The following is a 25,178-nucleotide window of genomic DNA, read 5'->3' as shown; positions in this document are numbered from 1 at the left end:
GAATAAAAACTCTACCATGAAAGACCCCACCATGCCATGGTACTGACTGACTCCAAAGACAGTCCTTATGACACCCTGACAACCTAGAAATAGCAATAAGTCTGCTTCCAGGGCAGAATTCTCTCCAATACTACCTAATGGTGAGACAAAACCAGAAGACGCTACACACTACCCGGATTTCAACATAGGACCTATACAGAAACCAGGATCTATAGCTATAGAAAACTGACAGCAACAACTATGACTGTGAAGAGGTATTTCTGGAACCACAGAATGAGTAAGGGGTTCAACAACATAGTATGCCTGGAGCCTGGAGTTGATCTTATGCCAAAATACTTCAGGTTTTTTTTTTTGGGGGGGGGACCACACCCGGTGACGCTCAGGGGTTATTCCTGGCTATGTGCTCAGAAGTTGCTCCTGGCTTAGGGGACCGTATGGGATGCCGGGGAATCGAACCGCAGTCTGTCCTAGGCTAGCGCTGGCAAGGCAGACACCTTACCTCTAGCGCCACTGCACCAGTCTCAATACTTCAGGGGTAAGGTTTCCTTGTTTTTAGGCCAAAGGTCTTTTCTTCCAATTTCTTCCATATTTTTCTGTGCCTATGCAAACAACAGTAACTGCCACAAACACACATCATATTTCTTAGTGTATCTCATATCTTAAAAAAAAAAGCATTCTAATAAAAAAAATAAAATAAAAAGCATTCTAAATCTTCTGCTATTGTATTAATGACTATTGGTGATACAACAATTTTCGTGAATATAACTGCTAATAAACTTCTCTTCTTTTTCTAATTCTTTTTTTTAGATCTTTTAATTTCTTTCTATCTTCAATAACTTCACTTTTTGTCATCCTGAAACAAATGTATTATGATCAGTTATGTCAACAATGTGATACATTTTCTTTAAATACATAAATTTATTGGGTTGAACAACCTAGTGTGCCTGGAGTCTAGAAATGGTCTTATGCCAGAAAACTTCAGGGGCAAGGTCTCCTTGTATTTAGGCCAAGGCTTTTCCTTTCCATGCCCCCCATATTTTGCTGTGCCTATGCAAACAATATTTGCCACTCTAAAAATAAATTTAAAAAATTAAATTTATTATTAAAAAAAACCTGGGGCCGGAGAGATAGCATGAAGGTAAGGCATTTGCCTTGCATGCAGGAGGACGGTGGTTCAAATCCCGGCAAGTCTGCCAGGAATGATTTCTGAGTGAAGAGCCAGGAATAACCCCTGAGCACTGCTGGGTGTAACCCAAAAACCAAAACCAAAACTAAAAGCAAACCTGATCTAGGGAATAAAATAAATGAGTGAGTTCACTGGGGGCAACTGTACATTCTGTAAGGCACTTTCCTTGCACCCAACTAACCTGGGTTCAATTCTTGGCATCCCATATGGACCCCCAAGCCCAACATGAATTATCTCCCATTTATTATCTTAGTCATGTAAAGACATGACTAAGCCCTGAGTACAACCAAGTGTAGCTAAAAATACGTTTCAGGAACCAGGAAATAGTATAGTGGTTTGTGTGCATGCACCAGCCCAGGTTTGATCCCCAGCACCTCATGGTTCCTAAGAATCATTGGGTGCACCCCCTGCATATCCTTAGCACTGAGAGGGTGGTCTGAGTTTCTTGGGTACTGCAACACATCCAACATATCCTGTTGGTAGAGAATCACCTATGGGGATCCCAAACTTCCTGAGCACCAGCTTAAATCTACCCCACCCAAATCCACCTCCTTTGCTACTGGAAATAGTGTTGCTATGTACACAGTTGTCAGATTAAATTATGAATTTTCAATTCAGAAGGATTTTTTTTCCCCAAGAGTGAGTTTAACATCACCTAAAAGAAAATGAATCATGGAGCCTGATCAGTGGTGCAAGCGACAGGGCATTTGCCTTGCATGTGCTAACCTAAGACGAACCTCGGTTGGATCCCCCAGCTTCCTATATGGTCCCCCAAGCCAGGAGTGACTTCTGAGCACATAGTCAGGAGTAATGCCTGAGCGTCACCAGGTGTGGCCCAAAAACCAAAAAAGTAAGAGAAAAGAAAAGAAAATAAAAAATAAATAAAAGAAAATGAATCAAAGGCCTGACTGTACAGTGGGCAGGGTGCTTGCCTTATACACAGCTGACCCATGTTCAGAACCCAACCACTGCTGGAAGTGATCCCTGAGCATAGTCCTGAGCACTGCCAGGATTTCTGGCACCTCATGGTCCTATGAATGACCCCCAACCCAATACAGACCTTTGAGTAACACTGGAGCACTGACTGATGAATATGATTTTAAACTAAGACATTAAATGTGAGATTAATCGAGGCCTTTGAAATAGTTCCCACTTGTATCATTTTTTTGGTGTGGTTTTTTTTTTTTTTTTTTGGTTTTTGGTTTTTGGGTCACACCCGGCAGCACTAAAGTTACTCCTGGCTCTACCCTCAGAAATAGCTCCTGGCAGGCTCAGGGGACCATATGGGATGCCGGGATTCGAATCACCGTCCTTCTGCATGCAAGGCAAATGCCTTACCTCCATACTATCTCTCCAGCATCCCCATTTGTATCTTAATTGTTTTCGTTGGTCTCATTTTGTCATTGCCTTTCATCTGGCTTTTCCCCTCCCTTTGGGGGGGAGGATTTTGTTTGGCTCTCAATAAATGGAAGGCAGGAGAGCTTGGCAGTCAGCTGCCATCTAGGCTTGTGATTGCATGTGGTGGAGCGATTGGCTTGTGGGTGAACAGCTTGCAGTGTGACTTTTCTTGCCTGCTAAAATTTCCATATCTGTGAGGATTATTTATTGTGGGAATTACTACTGGACCAGCTTTTCCTATCCTCCCTGTATAAGAATTATGAAAATTTTCTTTTCCCACTGGGGCCTCCGGAACATTCAACCTGAACTACAGTATGTTGCTCTGGAAGAGAGATTCATTCTTTTTTTTTTTTTTTTTTTGGTTTTTGGGCCACACCCGGCAGTGCTCAGGGGTTACTCCTGGCTGTCTGCTCAGAAATAGCTCCTGGCAGGCACGGGGGACACCGAGGATTTGAACCAATCACCTTAGGTCCTGGGTCAGCTGCTTGCAAGGCAAACGCCACTGTGCTATCTCTTCGGCCCCGAGAGATCCATTCTTAAAGGATAAAAATCTATTTATTGAGGTAATGTTGGCTTATAAAACTAAATGTCTCTATGTAGTAGAAGCACAATATCACCATGCCACACCCACCACCACAATAAAACATTTCTCTACCATAGTCTATGCTACTCCCCCACCTCCTTAGCACTTCAGTCTTGTGCAGAGTCAAGGGTTTGCTTCTATAGAATTTTGTTTCTTCATACACAACCTATGAGATCATCCAGAAATGGCCTTTCTCCTCCTGAATTCAGTTAACCAAGTGGCCACCAAATGTAAGATTTTCTCTTTTCTCATAGCTAAGTCAGAGTCTATGGTATATACAGACCACAACATCTTTCTTTTTTTTTTGTTTGTTTTCTTTTTAATTTTTATTGAGACCAATGTAAATTGCAAGTCTTTTATAGTTATATTTAAGCTACATAGTGACATTGAATTAGGGCGATTCCCACCATCAGTGTTGACCTCCCTCCACCACAGTTCTCCATATGCATCCCATACCTCTACTGTTAGCCTCCTAGACTGCTAGGGTAACAGGTCCATTTTGTGTATCATTTTTTTTCCGGGCCACACCTGTTTGATGCTCAGGGGTTACTCCTGGCTAAGCGCTCAGAAATTGCCCCTGGCTTGGAGGGACCATATTGGACGCCTGGGGACCAAACCTCGATCCTTCCTTGGCTAGGTCCTTCGCTTGCAAGGCAGACACCTTACCTCTAGCGCCACCTCGCCGGCCCCCATTTTGTGTATAATTTGTTGTGGTTTGGGGCTTTTAATTCTATTGGACTTTGATTTATGTATTTAGGTTTGACCATTTTTTATTTCCACTCAATGCTCCTGAAACTGCTTGGTCCCTGAGTATCATCCACTGGTTTTTTTTTCCCTCAATTTGTAGGAATACATAGAAATATGAGGCAGAATAAGATGATTCATGTTCTATGGTTCTGTTTTAAAAAAGAGAGAGAGAGAGAGAGAGAAGAAGAAAAGCTTATTAAACCTTCTGCTGGGCCTTTAAGGAGTTAATTGGTCATTCAGTGATTTTCAAAAATATAATTGCTACTGAACCTTTTCTTTCTCTTCCATCTCGTTAGTCTTTCTATTTTTTTTTTGTTTGTTTGTTTTTTGTTTTTGGGCCACACCCGGCGATGCTCAGGGGTTACTCCTGGCTGTCTGCTCAGAAATAGCTCCTGGCAGGCACGGGGGACCATATGGGACACAGGATTCGAACCAACCACCTTTTGGTCCTGGATTGGCTGCTTGCAAGGCAAACACCGCTGTGCTATCTCTCCAGGCCCTAGTCTTTCAATTTTTTAAAATAACTTTGCCTTTGTTCTTCCTGAAACAAATGTATTATGATCAATTGTATCAACTGTGTGATATATTTTCTTTTTTGTTCTTTTTGCCCCTCAATATATTTTCTTTAAATAAATAAAAAATAATATACAGAAAGGAGAAAAATGTATGCCACAGAGGCATGCAGTGGAGATGGCAGGAGTAGGGTACATGGGAAACTGGCAATGCTCAGGGTCTATGTCTGGGTTTGGCTCTGAACTCAGGAATTAACCCTGGTGGTACTTGAGAACCATATGGGATGCCAGGTATTGAATGTGGGTCAACCGCATGGAAAGCAATAACCTGCTGTGTTATTGCTTTAATCCTTCATAAGGTCTTTTATTGGGGGGAGGTGTCACACCCAGTGGTGCTCAAAGGTCATTCCGGGTTCCTCATTCAGGAATCACTCCTGAAGATGTTTAGGGGACCATATGGGATGCTGGAGATCAAATCCTGATCAGCCATGTTCTTTTTTTGCTTTTGTTTTTGTTTTTGGGCCACACCCAGCGGTGCTCAGGGGTTACTCCTGGCTGTCTGCTCAGAAATAGCTCCTGGCAGGCACAGGGGACCATATGGGACACCGGGATTCAAACCAACCACCTTAGGTCCTGGATCTGCTGCTTGCAAGGCAAACACCGCTGTGCTGTCTCTCCGGGCCCTGATCAGCCATGTTTAAGGCAAGTGTCCTGCCTGCTATACTATAATCACACTAGGTTTTTATTTGTTTTCTTTCTTTTTTGTTTTTTGTTTTTCTTTTTGGGCCACACCCAGTGATGCTCAGGGGTTACTCCTGGCTATGTGCTCAGAAATCGCTCCTTGCTTGGGGGACCAGGGGTTCGAACCTAGGTCTGTCCTAGGCTAGTGCCAGCAAGGCACATGCCTTACCTCTTGCGTCACCACTCCGGCCCCTTTATTTCTGTTTATATGCTATACCTGGAGGTGCTCAGGGCTAACATCTGGCTCTGGGATGGGGCTGTGGGGATGAGGGTTACTTTGGAAGTGCTCCATGGACCATGGGGTATTGGGAATGGAACCCAAATCTCCTGTGTGCAACGCCTGTATTCCAACCTCTTTTTTTTTGTGGGGGAGGCACACCCGGCGGTGCTCAGGGGTTACTCCTGGCTATCTGATCAGAAATAGCTCCTGGCAGGCACGGGGGACCATATGGGACGCCAGGATTCGAACCAACCACCTTAGGTCCTGGGTCGGCTGCTTGCAAGGCAAACACCACTGTGCTATATCTCCAGCCCCCGTATTCCAACCTCTTAAGCTATCTCTCTGGCCCTGGATTAATAAAATCTAGTTAGAAAGAGTAAAACAAAACAAAACAACAAGTTATAGGAAGCCCAATCATGCCAAAGGTCTTAGGGTTTTTTCGTTTGTTTTTGGTTTTGGGTCACACCCAGGGTGCTCATGGGCTACTTCTGGCTCTGTATTTAGACATCACTCCTGACAGGCTGGTGGGGGTACCATATGGGCTGCCATCATTCAAACCGGGGTCTGTCCTGTATTGGCCGTCTGCAAGGCAAACGCCTTACCACTGCATATTGCTCTAGCCCCAGGTTGTTTTTTTGTTTTGTTTTGTTTTCTTTATTTTGTTTGCTTTTGTTTCTTGGGCCTACACCCAGCAGTGCTCAAGGGTTACTCCTGGCTCTTAGCTCACAAATCACTTCTGGCAGGCTAGGAGGGGGTACAAATATGGAATGCTGGAGATTGCACCCAGGTTGGCCATGTGCAAGGCAAATGCCTTACCCACTGTGCTATTGCTCTGGCCCCAGGTCTTAGTTGGGAGGCCTAATTCTCATCAGTGTGCCAGTGTAGACCTGGAAAGGGAGGAAGGAAAGGAAGAGGGAATGGCAAGGAAAGGAATAGGAAGAGGGGGAGTTTTTCACGGGGGAGCCAGTTTTGCTGTGCAGTCAGCTAGGGTCTAGTTGTAAAAACAAACATTGGGGTGTTGAAACGTTCCCAACAGCGGAAAGTCATGGCTTGTGTCCTCAGAACAAAATGTTCCTTCCCAAGCGCTGACGCTGAACCTTCCCCAGGAACAAGGAAGGGGTTAGGGGTGGGGAAGATGAACCCAAATTTCTTGGCTGCCTTTTCAACACAGTGGACAGAGAAGTTGGGAACAGAAACAGTTAGTGGTTTGGCCTCACAAAATTCTAATTCCATTTCTCTGTGGACCCTTCGTGGAAAGGGGACCTGTGTCTAAGGAGGGGGGAAAGAAGGCAAGAGAAAGAAGTGGAGGACAGATTACAACTGCTACATTTACAAGTAATTCAACTAACCTACATGCTGAAGATGCCCAACCCAGCATAGTTCAGAAAGGGGACAGATTAGAGCCGGAGCGAAAGCACAGTGTTAGGGCATTTGCCTTGCACGCAGCTGATCCAGGACGGACCTCGGTTCAATCCCCTGGCGTCCCATATGGTCCCCCAAGCCAGGAGTGATTTCTGGGTGCATAGCCAGGAGTAACACCTGAGCATCACCAGGTGTGACCCAAACAAACAAACAAACACACAAAAAATGAAAATAGAGCCTGTATGTCTGCAGAAATAAGGTCTAAACTTATAGGCATTGATAAATGCGGGGGCTGTGAGGTGGCGCTAGAGGTAAGGTGTCTGCCTTGCAAGCGCTAGCCAAGGAAGGACTGCGGTTTGATCCCCCAGCGTCCCATATGGTCCCCACAAGCCAGGGGCAATTTCTGAGCGCTTAGCCAGGAGTAACCCCTGAGCATCAAACGGGTGTGGCCCGAGAAATCAAAAAAAAAAAAAGGACAGAAAAATACCAAGTCATCAGGCCAGAGAGATAGGACAGTGGGTAGGACATTTGCCTTGCATACAGGTAACCTAAATTTGATACCCAGCACCATATATGGTCCCTCAAGCCACACCAGGAGGGACCCCACCAGGAATGCAGAGCTGGAAGTAAACCCGGAGTGCTGCTGAGTGTGACCCCCACACCAAAAAGAAATACATGACTTGGTGTTTTGGGAGGGGGAAAGAACACACACCTGGCAGGACTTGGAGGGTCCAGGCAGTGTTCAGGGGAAATTTGGGGTGGAGATCAAACCCAGGCTCCTGTCAGTAAAGCTTGGAGCCTTGCTCATATAAATGACTTGCTATTTTGGCAGAGAAAGATGTTTGGGCCACATCTGGGGGTTCTCAGGGAGAAGAAGTGGGACAAAGACTCAGGCTGAGCTCCCAATTGCTAAAGAATGTATAATCACCAAAGCACCGTATCTCCAAGCTCAGGCAAACGAGTCTAAATCAGGGTTGCACAAGAAACAATCCAGACCAGGTTGAGGGTGAAACACATGTAGTCTGGCAGTCTTCTACCTAGTATGGAGCTCGCTGCCTGCCAGAACTGCCATTTTTATTGAGTACAGAGATCACTACTGGATGGAGCGGTAAACTCATCCAGGTTTACAAGTAAGACAATTTTTGTTTTGGGTGAAACCAAGTTGTAAACAGATACAAAAATACCAGGGATAAACTTTGTTTTAGGTAAAATAAGGTGTAACCCAACAATAGGATACCTAGGGGTGCTGTACAGCATGACTGTCTCTCTTTTGGGGGCTCCAAGCCATACTCTGGGTACCGTAGGGTCACTCCCAGTGATACAATAATCAAAACTCACGGTGCAGTACTCAGTATAGTTAATCAGGACCTGCAAGGCCACCTCAGGGACTCTGGGATGGGGAAGCACGTGGTTGTGGGATTGAACTCAGGACCCAGTGCCTGCCCTGATCCCAGAGCTAAGTCTTCAGCCCACCAATTTGATTGCCTTGCTCTGAGTTAGCAACTCCTGTTCAGCTCAAGCTCACTGCTACATTGGGAGGGCTGGGAGCACCCTGCATCTTGGTGTTGGGACTCCTCTTCCTCCCACCCTGACGCACCTCTCCTCCCACAGACTCCATCGTCATCGCCTTCTGGGTGAGCCTGGCAGCCTTCGTCCTCTTCCTCTTCCTCATCCTGCTCTACATGTCTTGGTCGGGCTACCCGCAGGGGCGGTAAGTGGGGTGGCCTAGGGGGCAGGAGATGCAGCGACAGTGCGATAGCACGATAGCAGGTCCTGCTGTGGGATTCTGTTTCATGTTGTATGTGGTGCTCAATGACAGTAGCCAGACGCACTGGACTAGAGAGCGAAATGTTCCCCCACTCAGAGTTCCTACAGGGGCTAGTGCAGAGCTGCCTGGCTTTTTTTGTTGGGGGTGTATGTGTCATACCAGATCGTGCTCAGGGCTTACTCCTGACTCTGAGCTCAGGAATCACTCCCTGCTCAGGGGACCCCATGGAATGCCGGATATTGAACCTGGTCTGCTGTGTGCAAGACAAATGCCTTCCCTGATGTACAATTGCTCTGTACAATTGTTTGTTTTGGGACCATATCAGCGATGCTCAGGGGTTACTTACTAGTGGGTTCTGCAGTTCTCAGAGGGACAATGTGGGATGCCTATATGGGACTGAACCCAGGCCGGCTGCATGCTAGGCAAGTGCCCTCCCTACTGTATTACTGCTTTGGCCTCGACTTTTTTGGGCCACATTCAGTGCAGCTCAGGGCTGACTCCAGACTCTGCACTCAGGAATCACTCCTGGTGGGACCCAGGGGACCATGTGAGATGCCAGGGATCGAACCTCAGGTCAACTGCATGCTAGGTAAATGCCTGCCCACTGTACTATCTCTCTGGCCCTATGCTTATATTTTAAATGAATTCTAGCAGGAAGCTCCCTGATCCTGTGGGCCTGTGAGTGTCCCAAGTCGTGAGGGCCCCGAATATAGAAACCAGTGATGAACCTCAGGGTGGGACTGGCTTTAGGACTCAACAGACAGTGCTCCCTGGGCTCCTGGACATGGACTGCAAAGCTTGAGTAGCCAGAGGGTGCTGCTGAAGAACAAAGAAAAGGGGAAATTGGATTGTTTTATTTAAGTGGGGAAGATGAAGGACACCCACCTCATTCAGTGGGTTTTGCTTGGTGGGGGGGCACCTGCCTGTGCCAGGTCCCATCTGGTAATTTTTTTTTTTTTGTTTTTTTTTTGGGCCACACCCGTTTGATGCTCAGGGGTTACTCCTAGCTAAGCGCTCAGAAATTGCCCCTGGCTTGGGGAGACCAAATGGGACGCCTGGGGATCGAACCGCGGTCCTTCCTTGGCAGGCGCTTGCAAGGCAGACACCTTTTTTTTTTTTTTTTTTTTTTTTTTTTTGGTTTTTGGGCCACATGCGGCGGTGCCCAGGAGTTACTCCTGGCTGTCTGCTCAGAAATAGCTCCTGGCAGGCACGGGGGACCATATGGGACACCGATATTCGAACCAACCACCTTTGGTCCTGAATCGGCTGCTTGCAAGCTATCTCTCCGGGCCCGCAAGGCAGACACCTTACCTCTAGCACCACCTCGCCGGCCCCACCATCTGGCAAATTTTGACGCTGTTTCCCATCTGCTCTGTCCACAGGGGTCATGCCCAGCACTCCAAAATCTGCCCCTGGCTGCAGGGCCTCCTTCTCCCTCTCTGTATCTGGAGGCAGTCATCCCAAGGAACATCACAGAGCCCACCTAGCTCCATTGAGGAAGGGGGCAGTGGAGAAGTGTCTGGCTCTGAGGAGGGGCAGCTGGGCTCGGAGAGCCTCCCCATCTCTCTCTCTGGCTCACCTGCTCTACTCTTGGAACTGATCCTGGGTGGGGACCCCCAGGCATCAGATGACACCTGGGAAGTGAGTAAGACTCAAGAACCTGCCTGCACATGACCCAAGTATGTAGCCCACATGACAGGCACCCCTTTTCCAGGGTCAATCAGTGACCTCCCGTCCGTCCCCTCCCAGGGTCCCCAGTCTGCTAAGTGTAGCCCAGCCTAGCTGGCTACTCACACAGGCCCAGAGGCATTGGGACAGACAGCCACATACTCACAGGTACTGAATTCCCCGCACTGTGGGGGCCCAGAGGTGTCAGGAAGGACACCTACATACCACTGCACTCAGGGATCTGCTACTTCTAGCACAGCAGGGAAATAAATGGCAGTGACATAAACTGTGGATTCACCAGCTGTGACTGTTCTTTCTCTAATACTGCATTTGGATGTGGGTGGGGGTGGGGTGGGGTGGAGTGGTGCATTCCTGGAGGTGCTGGGGACAATGCTGTGCTAAGGACCAAATCACCCAACCCGTCCCCATCCCAACCAAGATGTCACCCCTCAAAATTCTGAGTTCTCTCTTTGGACATGAAATCAGACACCACAAGGGTTTGCAGGCTCCACCTGAAGGTTTAAGGCAGGCCTTGAAAATGAAACTCACCTCGAAGGTGAGTAAGGAAAAGGAGAGAAAGGGAAGAGGAAAAAGAGAAGGAGAGAAGATAACAAAGAGGAAAAACTTATTTCAAATATATTTATTTATGAAGTTAAAACCTTCCAAATCCCCTTCAGTACCCCACGTTTTCCTCATCCTACTTTGCTCTGCCCACGTGGCCTTGCTAGGATCATGCACCTTTGCTTTTCACCAGAGGCACAGTTCTATTTAGGGCACACGAAGTCTCATCCAGGATGTGACTTCGTGCAGGCCCCGACCCTGCTGCCCAAGGTCAGTCCCAGTGCCCATCCCAGCTGTTGTGCTCTGAAAAACACTCGAAGCATCAGGGGCATGACAGAGCCCATACCTGGCCATACCCGGCCAGAAAGAAAAAAAAAAAAAAAAGAAACCATACCCGGTCAATGCTCAGGGCTCACTCCTGAGTGGGGAATCGAACCTGGGTCAGTCATGTACAAGGCAAGCACCCTCTCTGTTCTGGTCCTGACAACCCAGTACTTTTTTTTTTTTTTTTTTTTTGAATTTTTTTGTTTTGTTTTTTGTTTTTTTGGGTCCACACCCGGCGTTGCTCAAGGGTTACTCCTGGCTGTCTGCTCAGAAATAGCTCCTGGCAGGCACGGGGGACCATATGGGACACCGGGATTTGAACCAACCACCTTTGGTCCTGGATCGGCTGCTTGCAGGGCAAACACCGCTGTGCTATCTCTCCGGGCCACAACCCAGTACTTTTACCCTGTAACCATTTCTGGCCCACCCCTAAGTTCTATCCTTCAAGGATTAAGTACAACATTTGGCATTAATCATATTAATTTAACATTAATCACATTTAAAGTCTGATAACTTTATTTTTTGTTCTTTGGTTTTGGGGCCACAACTGGTGACGCTCAGGTTTTGCGTTCTGCACAACTGGCTCTGCGCTCAGAAATTGCTCTTGGCAGGCTTGGGGGACCGTGAGATGCGGTATTCGAACCACTGTCTGTCCTGGGTCAGCAGCATGCAAGGCAAATACCCTACCACTGTACTATCTCAACAGCTCCGCTGATAACTTTATTTTTATTTTTTTGTTTTTGGGCCACACCTGGTGACACTCAGGGGTTACTCCTGGATATGCGCTCAGAAATCGCTACTGGCTTGAGGGACCATATGGGATGCCGGGGGATCAAACCACAGTCTGTCCGAGGCTACCGTGGGCAAGGCAGATGCCTTACCCCTTGCGCCAGTGCTCTGGTCCCTGATAACTTTATTTTTAAAAAGTACGCACAAACCTTTATTAAAAGATCTGAGTAGAAAAAAAATCTGCAGTGTCTCTTCCTGTTTCCATGAGGTATTTTTGGACACTTGCTATCTGTGTGATTTCCTTGAGGGCTATGAGGTTCTTTTTTTTTTTTTTTTTTTTTGGTTTTTGGGCCACACCCTGTGACGCTCAGGGGTTACTCCTGGCTATGCGCTCAGAAGTTGCTCCTGGCTTCTTGGGGGACCATATGGGCCGCCGGGGGATCGAACCTCGGTCCGTCCTAGGCTAGCAGGCAAGGCAGGCACCTTACCTCCAGCGCCACCGCCCGGCCCTATGAGGTTCTTGATGCCCATGCATGGCGTCTTGTTTGCAGACAGGACACCCTTGGGAGCAGGGTCTTGCCTGCCTGTCACGTGAGGTAGGCTGCAGACCTGTGGGGAGCCCTCAGCACAGAGGCCCTCCACCCCACCCCCTACTGGTCAAGTGACTCAAATCAGCTTTTCAGCATGTCCCCACTGAGTCTGTCAATTTGCAGGGAAAGTTCAAGAGAACCTGACTCGGGGCAGGCGCTGCAGTGTCAGGGGTCCGGGGCCAAGGCCTGGAGGATCCTACAGAGCTCCACGATGGCCATGTCACTGTCCTCCGCCACCTGTATGTCCCCTGCAGCTTCTTGCACCATCTGGATGTGGGTCAGGAGTGTGTCGGGCCGCCGGGCGCCCAGCCACATGTCCTTGACGTACAGAGACACCAGGAAGGCGGCAGAGGCTGGGGACAGGGAGGACAAGGCTGTAAGCACCCTGGGGGGGGGGGGAGGATTGGGGCCTGCCTGTTCTGGGGCTACTGGAGGGCAACTCCCCTGGGCTGTGTCACTGGGATTCCCCCTTGTCCTCTTCCATAGGGGTGCCCTACCCTGACCCCCTTATTGAAGGCAGTAAGAGAGCAGAGCAGACCACACAGCACATGGCTGTAGCCTGCCTCAATTTCTATGTTAAGGGGAGGGAAACAAAGGGCACAACTGCAATGCTCAGGGGAACGTATGGTGCTGGGGATGGAACTGAGGTCAGTCATTTGCGAAGCCAGTGGAAGCAAATGCTTCTTCCGGTGCTGCCCTGGGGAGCCCAACAGTGTTTCCTCATCCTGAGATTCCCACCACTTATTTCTGGGAGGGTGGAGTTGGGTCACATCCAGTGGTGCGCAGGGGTGACTTCTGGCTCTGTACTCAGGAATCATTCCTGGCAGGGTTGGGGGACTATTTGGGATGTCAGAGATTAAACCCTGGTCAGCCACATGCAAGCCAAGGCCCTCCCTGCTATGCTATAGCTCCAGCCCCTCCATTGATGCTTGACTCCATTATCACGGATGCTGAGCACATGCACTGCAAGTACAAGGCAGCCTCTGCCATATGATAGGTAGCAGTTACATAGGATATGAACCAGGGTGGCCTGGGGGTAAGGGTGCCCCACAGATGCTGGTGGACAGTGTTGTGCTGCGCACACACCTAGCAGTGCTCAGGGCTGACTTTTGGCTCTGCACAAAGGAATTACTCCTACTGGGGCTGAGGAGACTATATGGGATGCTGGGATGGAACCTTGGTCAGCCGTATACAAGCAAACGCCCTTCCCACTGTGCTATGGCTCTGTTCTTCCAAGCAAACTCCAGCCTCTATAACTGTGCTCCAGGAACTCCAAATTCTCTCTCCATGAACTCGAGGGGCACCTCAGACTTACCTCGTTTGGTTGCGTCCTCCCCCTTGTCCAGGGAGGTCTGGCAGAGATCCTCAATGGCCGCATGGAAGGGGCTCTTGGACAGGCCTCGGGCAACCAACAGCTGTAGCATGATGGTGTTGAATGCACAAGCCACGCGTGGCGGTTCTGGTCCTGCCAGCGCTTCCGCCCCACACAGTCGTGTGTACAGCCCAAAGAGACCGTTCCCTGCGGCGCTGTCCGAGAGCACTTGAGCCACCACCGTGGGCTGCGACACGATGTGCTTTTCTAACCAGTCCAGGAGCCCCAAAGTCTTGGCTGCATCCGGTGGACACTCGGCCACAGATCGCAATGCCCAACAGGCCACCAGTGAGGCAGCCGTGCACTCGGGCACTGCTGCCTGGCTTTCCAGGGCAGCTGCTTCTCTGGCCTCAGGCCCGGGGTACATAGGTGCCCAGTGCGTCAGGATGGCACGCAGGTGGCCCTGGCAGGCACTCACGCTGGCTGTCAGCAGGTCGGGCTCAGGTGCTGGGTCCACTTCCCCTGGCTTCTGTCTCCGGCCACGTGGACCGCGTGGACCCCGGGCGCGGGCTGGGGCAGCATCCCTGAATGTTTCTGTGCAACAGAGAAAGACTGTGAGCTTATGGCTGGGTTCTGAGGGATAGTTGGCTCACGCATCTTGTGGGCTCCATGAATCCTCCTCCCCCGCTACGATCCTGGCTGTTGCCGCTGTCCCAAGCCCTGACCCGGGCACTCACTCAGCAGTCGGCCCGGAACCAGTCTCTCGGCGGCTGCCCTCAGCGCCTCCTGCAGCAGTGTATCCCGGCACAGCAGGGCCCAGCGGTGCAGGAGAAGCAGCGCGTCCCCTGCAGACAGCGCCGCTTCGTTCACTGTGAAGCGGCCCAGCGCACGGAAGGTCTGCAACACCGTGGCCCGGTACCACAGCACAGACTCCAGGGTACCCAGGAAGCCGGCCAACTGGGCAGGGGCTAGGGCAGGCCTGGGGAAAGGAGCACAGAGCGTAAGTGGGCAGCCGGCCTGGCGTCCCCATTTTGGCCTGCTGGTTCCACTCTACAGCAAGGGGTGGGTGGGGAGGCGTTCTTCAAGAGGGCGCTGGAGAGCAGCCCACAGTGGCCGCCAGGTCAGCTCAAGGCAGACATGGCTCAGAGAGAAAAATTAGGCCATTGTGAACGATCCCCGTTTTCAGAGGCCACTGTGTCAGAAGTAGGGCCATTCCTTGGGGGCCTCCCATAAAACCCAGCTCCTCATTTCACCCAACTTCAGTCCAGAAGCTCAGTTCTGAGACCACAGGCCCCTGGGTTCTCTTTTCTTACCTCTCACAAGTGTCTTCTGTACCCCCACTGGAGCTGAGAGAATCCCACAAATTTCCTCACAACATGGAGCCTAGGTCTGGGATGTAGGGATCCCCCAGAAGAAGCCAGATGGGGCCAAAGGTGATGGTGGTCCATTTGGGAAAAGCTGGGGCCCGAAGGGGGTATGGGTAGGCGAGGACAGTGCGTTGGACAGAAGCATTTGCCTCTGCACCCCAGGGAACACTCTGCTTTCCCCTCTGCACCCTGGAACCACTTTGTCTTCCTCCCTGCATCCTGGAACGACTCCACCTTCTCCTCTACACCCTGGGACCGCTCTGTAGCCTGGGGTCACGTGTATCCTGCATGTGAGTCTCGAAAGGTGACATGGAGAAGTGGGGAGTGGGGTGTGGAGGCGTGAGGGGGTGGGTGTTTGTCCTTACCGCAGGTGCCTGGTGAGCGCCGTGAGCACGTACAGAAACTCACTGACCAGCTGCAGGGGAAGGTGCTTCATGGATACCTGGGGGCCCCCTGTGATCTTGTCTCTATCACCCAGGTTGGTCTCCCACAGTGTCTGCAGCAGGGAGATGACACTGGCCAGCAGCGGGGTCTCCAGGAACCTGGGAACATAAGTGGCATGACTGCCCCTATGCAGGGACCCCGTCTCCCCTGCCAAGTGCGCCAGCTGAGTTATCCACCCTCCGGCTGCCCCCCTAAGCACACACCCCATCTATGACATGGGGTATTTTCTGCACTAACACAGCAAGAAACTCCAAAACAGAGGGTGGGGAAGTGAGACTACAATGGGGAAGGCATTTGCCAGGCACACACAGCTTATCTGGGTTGATCCTTGGCACCCCATGTGGTCCCCCTCCAATTCCCACCAAGAGTGATCCCTGAGTGCAGAGCCAGGAGTCAGCCCTGAGCACCACTGGGCATGGTTCAAAACCCAATAAATAATTAGATGAATTCAGAAGCAATGGTGGTGAGGAGAAAGGAAATGTCCCCAGCCCCATGCCATGCTGGCTGGCTATACCCCTTCTACATGTGGGACAGGGTCACACTGAAGTTTACAGACATGGCCTGGTTCATTCTAGAGTTGAGCCACTTGCTTCTTGAAGAGTCTAAGACAGACTTTACCCAAGATTTGGGTCCCACCCGGCAGTCTCCAAGGACCACTCCCGGTGGTGCTCAGGAGTGATGAGTCTCACCAGAGAAGGGACCAGGGTTGGATGCATGCACAGAGGATGCCTAAGCCCTGGACCCCCCTCTAAGAAACACCCCAGAGCTGCTCTCTAAGGGTCCTCAGGCACCCCAAGAGCTATTAGCTGCGGGTCTGGGGAGGAGAGTGGGAGGCTGAGTGCGACCCCCACTCCCACATGCATCCTATGTGAGCAATGTCAGGCCCCACTTTGATGGTGTGGGTGTGTGAGCAGGGCGGGGGGCACCTTTGCAAAGTTGACAGGTTTTATTTTTATTTTTATATGTTGGGTTTTGGGCTACACCTAGCAGTGTTCAGGGGTTACTCCTGGCTCTGTGCTCAGAAATCACTCCTGGCAGGCTCAGGGAACCATATGGGATGCCGGTAATCGAACTCAGGTCCGTCCTGGGTCGGCCGCGTGCAAGGCAAATGCCCTACTGCTGTGCTATCTCTCCGGCCCTAATGTTTAAATGATGCTCAAGGACAGAGCTGGTGATGGGATGATGAGAAGGCAGCTAAGCAGGCCAAGGAATTGGGGGTGGGGCACGACGACGACTTTGCTCAGCCACCTACGGCCCTGAGACGAGAGAAGAACCCCACTAATGCACATGACTAGTACGCCCAGTGGGGACAGCAGCCCGCCCTGAGCCACCATTTCAGCACCCAAGGGACCCCCTAGAGCCCCCGAGGCAAGAGCTGTGGCTGCCCACCCACACTCACTGGGCCTCCAGGATGTGGAAAATCCAGGTCAGGAGGCTGTAGTCTCGAAGCACCTCATAGGCTGCCTTGGGTGTCCGGGCGGCTTTCTGCAGAATCTCTAGGATCCAAATCTGAAAACACAAACACAAAGTGGGTCTTGGTGGGGAAGACTCAGGGACCGGCTCCCAGACAGGCATAGTATGACCCCACAAGGACAAGCCATGATGGGGGGGTAGGGAAGGGGGGGGAGAGAGAGAGAGAGAGAGAGAGAATGTGTGTGTATGTGTATAGGCAAGGAGCACACAGAAGACTCAGGGTGCCCAGAAAGCCTGCTCCTGAGGATTCCCCTTCTGCTAATCTACCACAAGGAACCAACTCCACAAAGATGCAGCAGGGGAGCCCCAGGGCAAACCATGGCCTGAGCCCACCCATGGCTGGGGGTTCCCAGTTTAGCTGTTCCCAGGTGTGACCCAAAAACCAAAAAAAAAAAAAAAGAAAAAAAAGAAAAGATACATGTACACACTCAGACACAAACACAGACATACACACAGTCACAGGCACACAGACTCAAAGACACACTCAGACATACACTCAATGATGTGGGACATCTCAGTCACATTCCTGAGGGCTCAGCTGAGCACCTGACTGCCCATGTCCCTCCCTCTCAGGCCCTGGCGGCACTGTGGACCTACCTGAGCACTGGGCTCACACAGGGGGCTATCAAAGAAGGCCAGAAGCACGCGTAGGACCCCGCGCCGGGCGTAGAGATTGAAGCAGCGTTGGTCCCGCAGGCCCTGACGCAACAGCTCCAGCGTCCACGTCCGCTCGGCTCTTTGCTGCAGTGGCACATGGAGACCTGGCTCTGAGACTATCTATGCCTGCTCGAAGCGTCTGTCTGTATGAGTTGTGCACTCCCCCATCCCCCAATCATCTTTCCAGAAAAACTGATTAAATACATAACCTGGGGGTGCCCCAAACACATAGAATGCTAATGCCAAAGACACCCCTGCAGGGGGCAGTGCACAAAGGAGGCCCCAGGGAGGGAGCAGGTAGGCAGAGAGGGGTCTCTTACTCTTGGCTGAACCCCTACACACACCTCAAAGTCAGAGCTGAAGAAGAACTGATAGAAGCCGGGGACCTTGCTCATGTTCAGGTGCTGATGGGATAGCAGGAACTTGCTGAGCTTCAGGTACATGTGCTCCTCTGGGGGTGGGGTGGCACGGAAGTCACAGGGTGCCCTAGAACACCCGTGACCTTTGGGGTGGAGTGGAGATGCAGCGAGATGCTCTGGGGACACCTCCCTCCTCTCCGACCCCATTCCTCAGTTACCAGTTGGGTGGAGGGGCGCTGGTTGATCAGAGGATATAGGGAGACTCAATTTCTCACCTCATGAGCCTTGCCATAAGGGGGCAGCTGCATACTATGGGGAGAGTGCTCTCACCCCCCTTGCCTGGCACAAGGAAGCACACCAGACAGCAGCCCCAGCCCCTGAGCACCCTCTGTGCCCATGTGCCTGGCACAGGATTCCGGCTCCAGAGGGTCCCTGGTCTCACCCACCTCCCTGGCCCCCGCCCATCCATACCTGGCTTCAGAATCTGCACGGCAGCTTTGGCAATGAACAGTGCAAGCGTGAAGGTGAGCCTCATGTTTGGAGTCCGGATCCCTGCCCGAACCACATCAAGCAGGTAAAGAAGCTGAGACAAGTGGCGAGTATGAAAAATAATAAAATAAAAAAAAAAAAAGAGGTGAGTATGCCCTATGTATCTCCTGCCAGGATCACAGCTTGGCAGCAGGGGTGTCCCATCCCGAGCAGGGGGCCACCCCCTCCTCAGAATTGACCCGTCTTCTCAGACCCCAGCACTTGGGCCTGTCCCAGGCCCCCTCCCTCACCTGAGCCTGCTCCCGGAACCGTGCTCCCTCCACGTGGGAGTAGTAGGCGGCCAGCACGGAGTAGGCGGCAGAGCGCATGTGCGGGTCATAGCTGCTCAGGGCTGCCACTGTGAGGCCCAATGCGTTGGAGTCAAGGAACTTGCGGCAATCCACCACTAACTCTGGGAGAGAGAGTGTGACAGCCCTTTAATTCTGGCCCTGTCCCTGTCCTGGCTGTCGAACCCAGCATGGCCCCCCCTGACCTCCCTTGGTAACCCCAGATGGACCCTTGTCCGGCTTCTCAGAGGCTGGCCGGCTCTGACCCGGCCTCATCTCCTGACTCTGCATGAGTACCCCGAGGCAGTCTGGAGCACTGATGAGGTACAGTGTGGGTTACAGATCCTCTCTCTCCTCTCTCGGGCTCAGCCACTGAGTCTGTACCTCAGGTCCCCAAGACCCACCCAGGATAGCTCCCCACCAGGGATGCATAGCTGGGGATGCCATGTCAGTCCATGCAGGAAGAAATGGCCGTCTTGGAGCAACTAGCAACAGAACCTCACAGTGGGGGAATTGGCAAGCCACAGCCAGGATTCCCTGGGGCGGTGCAAAGGCCCTGGATTTTTTTTTTTTTTTTTGCTTGTTTGTTTTTGGGTCACACCTGGCAATACTCAGGCTCTGCTCTGAGGAATCACTCCTGATGGGCTCAGGAGACCCTATGGGATGCTGGGGACCAAACCTGGATCAACTGCATGCAAGGCAACTACACTACCTGCTATACTATCTCTCTGGCCCCTGCAAAGGCCCATTAGAGAGAAAACACTGGAGGAACAAAAGAGTGGGTGGGCGCTTGCCTAGCACATAGTTGACCTGGGTTTGATCCTCGGTACCCCAGAGATATCCCAAGTCTATCAGGAGTGAACCCTGAGTGCAGAGCCAAAAGTAAGTTATGAACACATCCGAATGTGGACCCCAAACCAATTCCTGCACAAAAGAAGGAGCGATAGCACAGAGGGGAGGGCGCTTGATCTACAGAGTAGACCCTGGTTTGATCCCTGACATCCCATATGGTCCCCCGAGCACCACCAGGAGTAATTCCTGAGCACTGCTGAGTGTGGCCCCAAAACACAACCCCTCAAATAAGAGAAGGAACACAGAGAGGGCACAAATCTAGGTGGGACACAGGGACTCATTAGCACCACCAGAGAGAGGAAACCGCTGTTCTCAGCATCACAGGCACCCACACTATCAGAGCCAGTGGGGGATCAGGGGGGCTCATTCCTAATGGCTCTCAGGCAATTCCTTCCTACACTCTTAGAGATCCCCGCTTTGGCTCTGAGGCACCAAAGTGACACAGTGGCCCAGAAATGGCTGTAATGGTCCAGCTCTGATGGCCGAGGAAAAGGGATAGGGGTGAGGGTGGGGTCAGGGAGATGGCTCCCGTCCCTGCCGTGATACCCAGCACCTGAGACCCTCTGCTCTGAAGCTGGGCAATGAGACACTGAGCTCGAGAGATGAGGACACTAGCTTGACAGTCACCTGGCCGTGTGAGCTCACTGAAGAGGTGGAGGAGAAAGCAGGGGTCGTAGAGGCCGTCAAGCCCCTCGACACTCTGGTCTTGGAAGACAGGGTCTTGGGTGTCCTGCGGAGGCCAGTAAAAAATGTCAGGGTCCCATCTGACAGCTGTCATGGGCAGTAGTCCTCCCATACCTCCTGTAAGGACCAGGCACCCCAAGAAGACTGGTGGGGCCTCTTGGCCAGTGTCACACCTCGGGTGGTAGTAGCCGCCGGCCCTGAGGGAAGTGCAGGATGGTGGCCATGACCCGATCACGGTCCAGCAGCCGTAGGACATCCCCGACACTCGGCTCCTGCCACAGCGACTTGCCCAGGCTCCGGCATGTCTTGTGATGCTCCACAGCTGCCGGGCCCCACAGGAGCACCCTGAAATGAAAGCACAGAGTTGGGTCCCCTGAACTAAGAGCCACATGGAGGGAGGCAAGCGGGTGGATGACCACAGAGCTGGGCACTGTGACAGTGGGCCTGGGAAGTGACAGGGCCAGAGGTGACCACTCACCGGAAGCTGACGAGGCTGTGCTGGTTCTGCTCGTAGGCGCGGAGGAGGAGGAGGATCTTCTGGTCTGAGGGTGGGTTTCATTCAGTCTGGGGGGGACCCCAGTCCGTGGTACCCCCTAGTCACCCTGTCTGGTCCCCAGAGACCCCACCCATTCTGGGAACCTAGCCCCACTAACTTCCGATCACTCAACTCACTGCCTGGTCACCCCTCTGGCTCCCCACCACCCACAGGTGCCCCACCACTGCACGCACCCAGGGTACTGAGCGAGGCACCGTAGGCCCCCAGGAGCACAGCGAAGTGGCTTCTGTCACAGACGTTCGGGCATAGCAGTACCAGCGCCCGCATCAGGTCCACCAGTGCTTCTGGGGAATAGGAGGGACAGACATGGAGGGACCCGTCCCCACAATGCTGCTCCAAGCTCTAGGCTTGGTCTCCCCACACATGGAGCCCCCTGAAACCTGGCACCCATCTCTCATGATCCCCACCCCATGGGTTCCTGCAGAATTTGGGGTTCAGATTCTGGCTCTGAACAAATGGGGCTCCAGGTGGATAGGGCCCTGCAGACTCCCCCCAGCATGGGGCCAAGGGGGTGTTGCCTCTGGAATGCCTCTGCATGGGGGGGGGGCCTGAGCACCTCCTTGCCCTTTCGGGGACTCCTCCCCACCCCCATGTCACTTCCTCCCGACCAAACCCAGGGATGCCCTGTGGCCCAGCACTGTGGGAACAGCTCTGGTGGCTCACCCTTGACTCCTGCATCTGGGCCACCACCATCCGCAGCCGCCAGCAGGGTGGGCAGGAACAACGAGTGCTGCGTGACCATCGCGTGTAGCTGAACTAGCGGGAGCAGTGCGGAGCAGGCAGGCGGGGCTAGAGAGTACAGCCGTGGCAGGGCCTTATGCAGGGTCTGCAGGAAGGCGCCTTCCTGATAGCGGGACCTGAGAGGAGGCCGGAGGGCGTCACGGATACCCACCCCAGACGAACAGACTCCTGCCCCAGCTGCACAGACCCTCTAGATAGACACCATCCCAGACACCTGTACCAAACACCTGCCCCACACAAACAGACCCACCAGAGACAGACAACAGACATACATGCACCCGCCTCAGACACACATGTGCCCCAGATACACATATACCATCCTCAGACAGATATACAACTACCCGAGATACACATCTGTCTCAGACAGACCTATATCCCAGACACACACACATATGCCTCAGACAGAGACCCCTATACCTTAGAAAAACCCACAACCACCTCAGACAGATGGACTCACACCAGAAATAAACAGACAAATCCACACTAGCCTCAGACAGATGAACCCACACCCACCTGAGACTAGATGGACGGACATACACCCACCTTTGAGAGACAGACTGATCCACCCCCACCCGGGGAACTTGTGACCCCAGGACACTATTTTCCCGGCCCCACAGTCCAGGGAGCACCACTGTCCCCCACTTACTTAAGCCCCATCTTCACGAACGCCTGCCAGTCCCCCAGTTCCATCTCGGGCTGTGTGTCCTGTGGGTGCAGGGGGGGCTTCATGCACGGCCCACGTGCGACAAAGGTCACTGTAGGCACAGTGCCCAGGGATAGGCAGGGGGTGAGGGCAGGAACTCCCACAGGAAGAGCAGAGCACTATGGGGAGGTCTGGCTGGGAAGAAGATCCACTTTGTGGGGTCTTGGCATGGGGTCCACATTGCCTCAGTCTATGTCTGGGGTCTGCACTGCCTGCAGACCCATGGAACTGTCCACGCTCGAATTTTTACTGTCGAATTTTTACCCAGGGTTTGCAATGCCGCCACCTGGGGTCGAACCTGCCTACACATCCCTACGCGGTGTCCTTGAGACTGTCCCTTGCTGTCCCTTTTGGTTCCATTGCACTGAGGTCAAAACTGCTTCAGGAAAGGGTCAGAGAGACAGGACAGAGGCATGGTACCTGGCCTTTGTATTGGATTAGACCTCCCACCATAAGGTCCCCAAACCCCACCAGCAATGACCCCTGAACACAACTGACTCAGCCCTGCGCACTGCCAGATGTGGGAACCCTAACCAGTTCCCCCCAAAACTTGGAGAAAAGGAAGAAAGGAAGAAAGGAAGAAAGGAGGAAGACAGGTCTCAGGAGACAAATCAATGACCAAGCACAGCTGCACCCAAACTGTGACTCAGCTTCCCTGTCTCTGCCATGTATGGGGTGGGGGGGGAGAGAGAGCTGTACTGCCAGCCCCCACCTCTGCGACCAGGGCCTGTGCCTGGAAGCCAGTCCCAAAAGAGCAGAGCTGAGCTGGTCGCTCCCTTGGTATTGAGCAGCTCAGCAAACAGATATGTAGAGATGACAAGGACACTGGAAATGGAAGACCCAACCCGCTTTGCATGACATGAAGAGAAAATCCAAAAAGCCAGTGTAAGAGTGGGGGCAGAGCCGGAGTGATAGCACATCGGGGAGAGTGTTTGCCGTGCATGCAGCTGACCCAGGTTCGATCCCTGGCATCCATATGGTCCCTCAAGCCTGCCAAAAGTGATTACTGAGTGCAGAGCCAGGAGTTAATCCCTGAGTTCCATCGGGTGTGGCCCAAAAACAAAACAAAGAAGTGGGGTGTAGTGTGGGGACAAGCCCAAATGCCTTTTAAGCCTCTGAAAAAAATCATAGATGTGTGTGGCCAGTGAGACAGGGCTGGCTGGGCCCAACTCCCGATTGGGGCGGGAGCCAGGGTGTTGGATCCAGAACCAGAAGACAGTGACCCCAATGACAGCATCAGGGGATGGACAGAGAAGCGTCTTGCTGGTCCTGTGTAGAGATGGAGCCCGGCGCCCTGGACACAAGCATTTCTCCCAACTCACTCCCATTCATGCTACCTAGCTCGGACCTCATTCCCCAAGTTCGGGTCTGTCCCCATGTTGCTGAGATAGGGCACCTACCAGCAGCTCCGTGAACCTTTGGAGCATCAGCGCCTCGAGGTTCCGTGCTCCATCCTGTTCACTGTCTGGATCCTGGTCCTGCTTGGATGGGCCTGCACTGAAGGAGGCCACCAGCCATTGGACACAGGCGGTCAGCATCGTCTGCTTCCAGGCCCGCAGCTCTTCTGCTGACTCGGCCAGGGCGTCTGCCACAGCGTCTGCCACAACCCAGCTGCAGCGAAGACCAGAGTCTGGTGAGGGGGTGGCTTTGACCCCACCCCTCCACCTTCAAGCTATGGAGCCCTAACACTCTGCCCCCTCTTTAAGGCTGATATGGGTCCACATTCGGCAGGCCTCGGTAGAACATATAGAAGTGCCAGGTCTGTGGATGAGGTGAACGTTATCCGCTGTGCCTACAGCTTCTTCGAAGAGAGAAACATGCAGAGCGGACAGAGGGCATTAAGCCAATGCTGACCCAGGTCCAGCCCTGAGACTACATGGCCTATCGGCACAATTGGGAGAGGCCCCAAATCAGAAAGTCATAGAATCAGCAAACCTCTAGAAATGACCTCTTTTTTTTATTTTTAGTTTTTGGACCACATCCAGTGGCACTCAGGGGTTACTCCTGGCAAGATGCGGGGGGGGGAGGGGGGGGATTAAGCCCGAGTCAGTTGTGCGCAAGGCAAATGCCCTCCCCACTGTGCTATTGCTTCAGCCCTGGAAACAGACCCTCTTTAACATTACAAAGCTACCCTCTAATTTTACCCAAGGCTGCCACCAACACTCTGGGCTACATTCCACCAGTGGCCCCAAATTTCTGCCCAGGGAAATCCCCCTCAGCACAACCCAGAGGTGCCTGAAATTGGCCTGAATCTGGCTGTCTCTGCCCCAGTTGACCTTGGTGGCTGGGCTAGATGTGGGGGTGGCAGAGCAGCACTCCAGCTACACACCCTCCTCACTCATGATAGCATTAACCAGGCCTGGTCCATCTCCCCCAACCCCTTGCACCTCCTGAAGTTGCCAGGAGCCTGAAGCACGTCGGGCAGACTGTTCATGAGGCCTGCAAGGTCCTTGGGCCGGGTGAAGGGAACCAGCTGGGCCAGCACCTTCCAGTGCAGTTCGGAAGGCTCAGGGCTCTCAGGGGGCCCACTGGCATCCAGCAGCCTGGCCTGCAGACGCCTCCAGAGGGCCTTCCTCAGGATAGGGATGGTGGCAGTGGGAACTGTAGGGAGAGAAAGGATGGGAGAAAAAGGATGGGAAGAAGGCTGCACGACCCAGGGGCTGATACTACCACAAAGACAAAAGGGTCCTCAGGAAATCGCCAGGACTACCGTACCTCCCACTCATCCCAAGCTCCTGCTGAGACCACGGCACACACACAGGGGCTCCACATACAGAGCAGAGGGGAAGGAGCCTTGTCTCTTGACCCCTCTCATTCCTTATCACT

The 25,178-nt window shown here is 52.4% G+C and overlaps 1 protein-coding gene across 1 annotated transcript; it reads right to left on the bottom strand.

Moving 5' to 3' along the window:
• Positions 1-12,315: 12,315 nt before the first annotated feature.
• URB1 (URB1 ribosome biogenesis homolog) lies at positions 12,316-25,078 on the bottom strand. Its single transcript, XM_049785564.1, has 18 exons — positions 25,068-25,078; positions 24,740-25,018; positions 23,753-23,963; positions 22,296-22,354; positions 21,572-21,765; positions 21,082-21,192; positions 20,831-20,894; positions 20,526-20,697; positions 20,296-20,398; positions 18,781-18,941; positions 18,473-18,584; positions 17,987-18,093; positions 17,583-17,726; positions 16,912-17,021; positions 15,434-15,610; positions 14,439-14,680; positions 13,705-14,295; positions 12,316-12,742 (listed from the first exon to the last, which is right to left on the bottom strand). Exons 1-18 carry the CDS (start codon positions 25,076-25,078, stop codon positions 12,555-12,557), a joined length of 3,036 nt encoding a protein of 1,011 aa, XP_049641521.1. The 3' UTR covers positions 12,316-12,554.
• Positions 25,079-25,178: the final 100 nt, after the last annotated feature.

This window comes from Suncus etruscus, chromosome 13 (genome assembly GCF_024139225.1).
Source record: "Suncus etruscus isolate mSunEtr1 chromosome 13, mSunEtr1.pri.cur, whole genome shotgun sequence".
Lineage (NCBI taxonomy): Eukaryota > Metazoa > Chordata > Mammalia > Eulipotyphla > Soricidae > Suncus > Suncus etruscus.
Note: the sequence above shows the minus strand (reverse complement) of the source record. Positions and strands in the feature narration are given on the sequence as shown.

What these genes read in the sequence shown, in the direction of transcription:
- URB1 (XM_049785564.1), bottom strand. An exon ending in TGCCTCGCTCAGTACCCTGG is followed by an intron (nt 20,895 to 21,081) that starts GTGCGTGCAGTG and finishes ACCCACCCTCAG; the next exon opens with ACCAGAAGATCCTCCTCCTC. An exon ending in GGCGGCTACTACCACCCGAG is followed by an intron (nt 20,399 to 20,525) that starts GTGTGACACTGG and finishes TGGCCTCCGCAG; the next exon opens with GACACCCAAGACCCTGTCTT.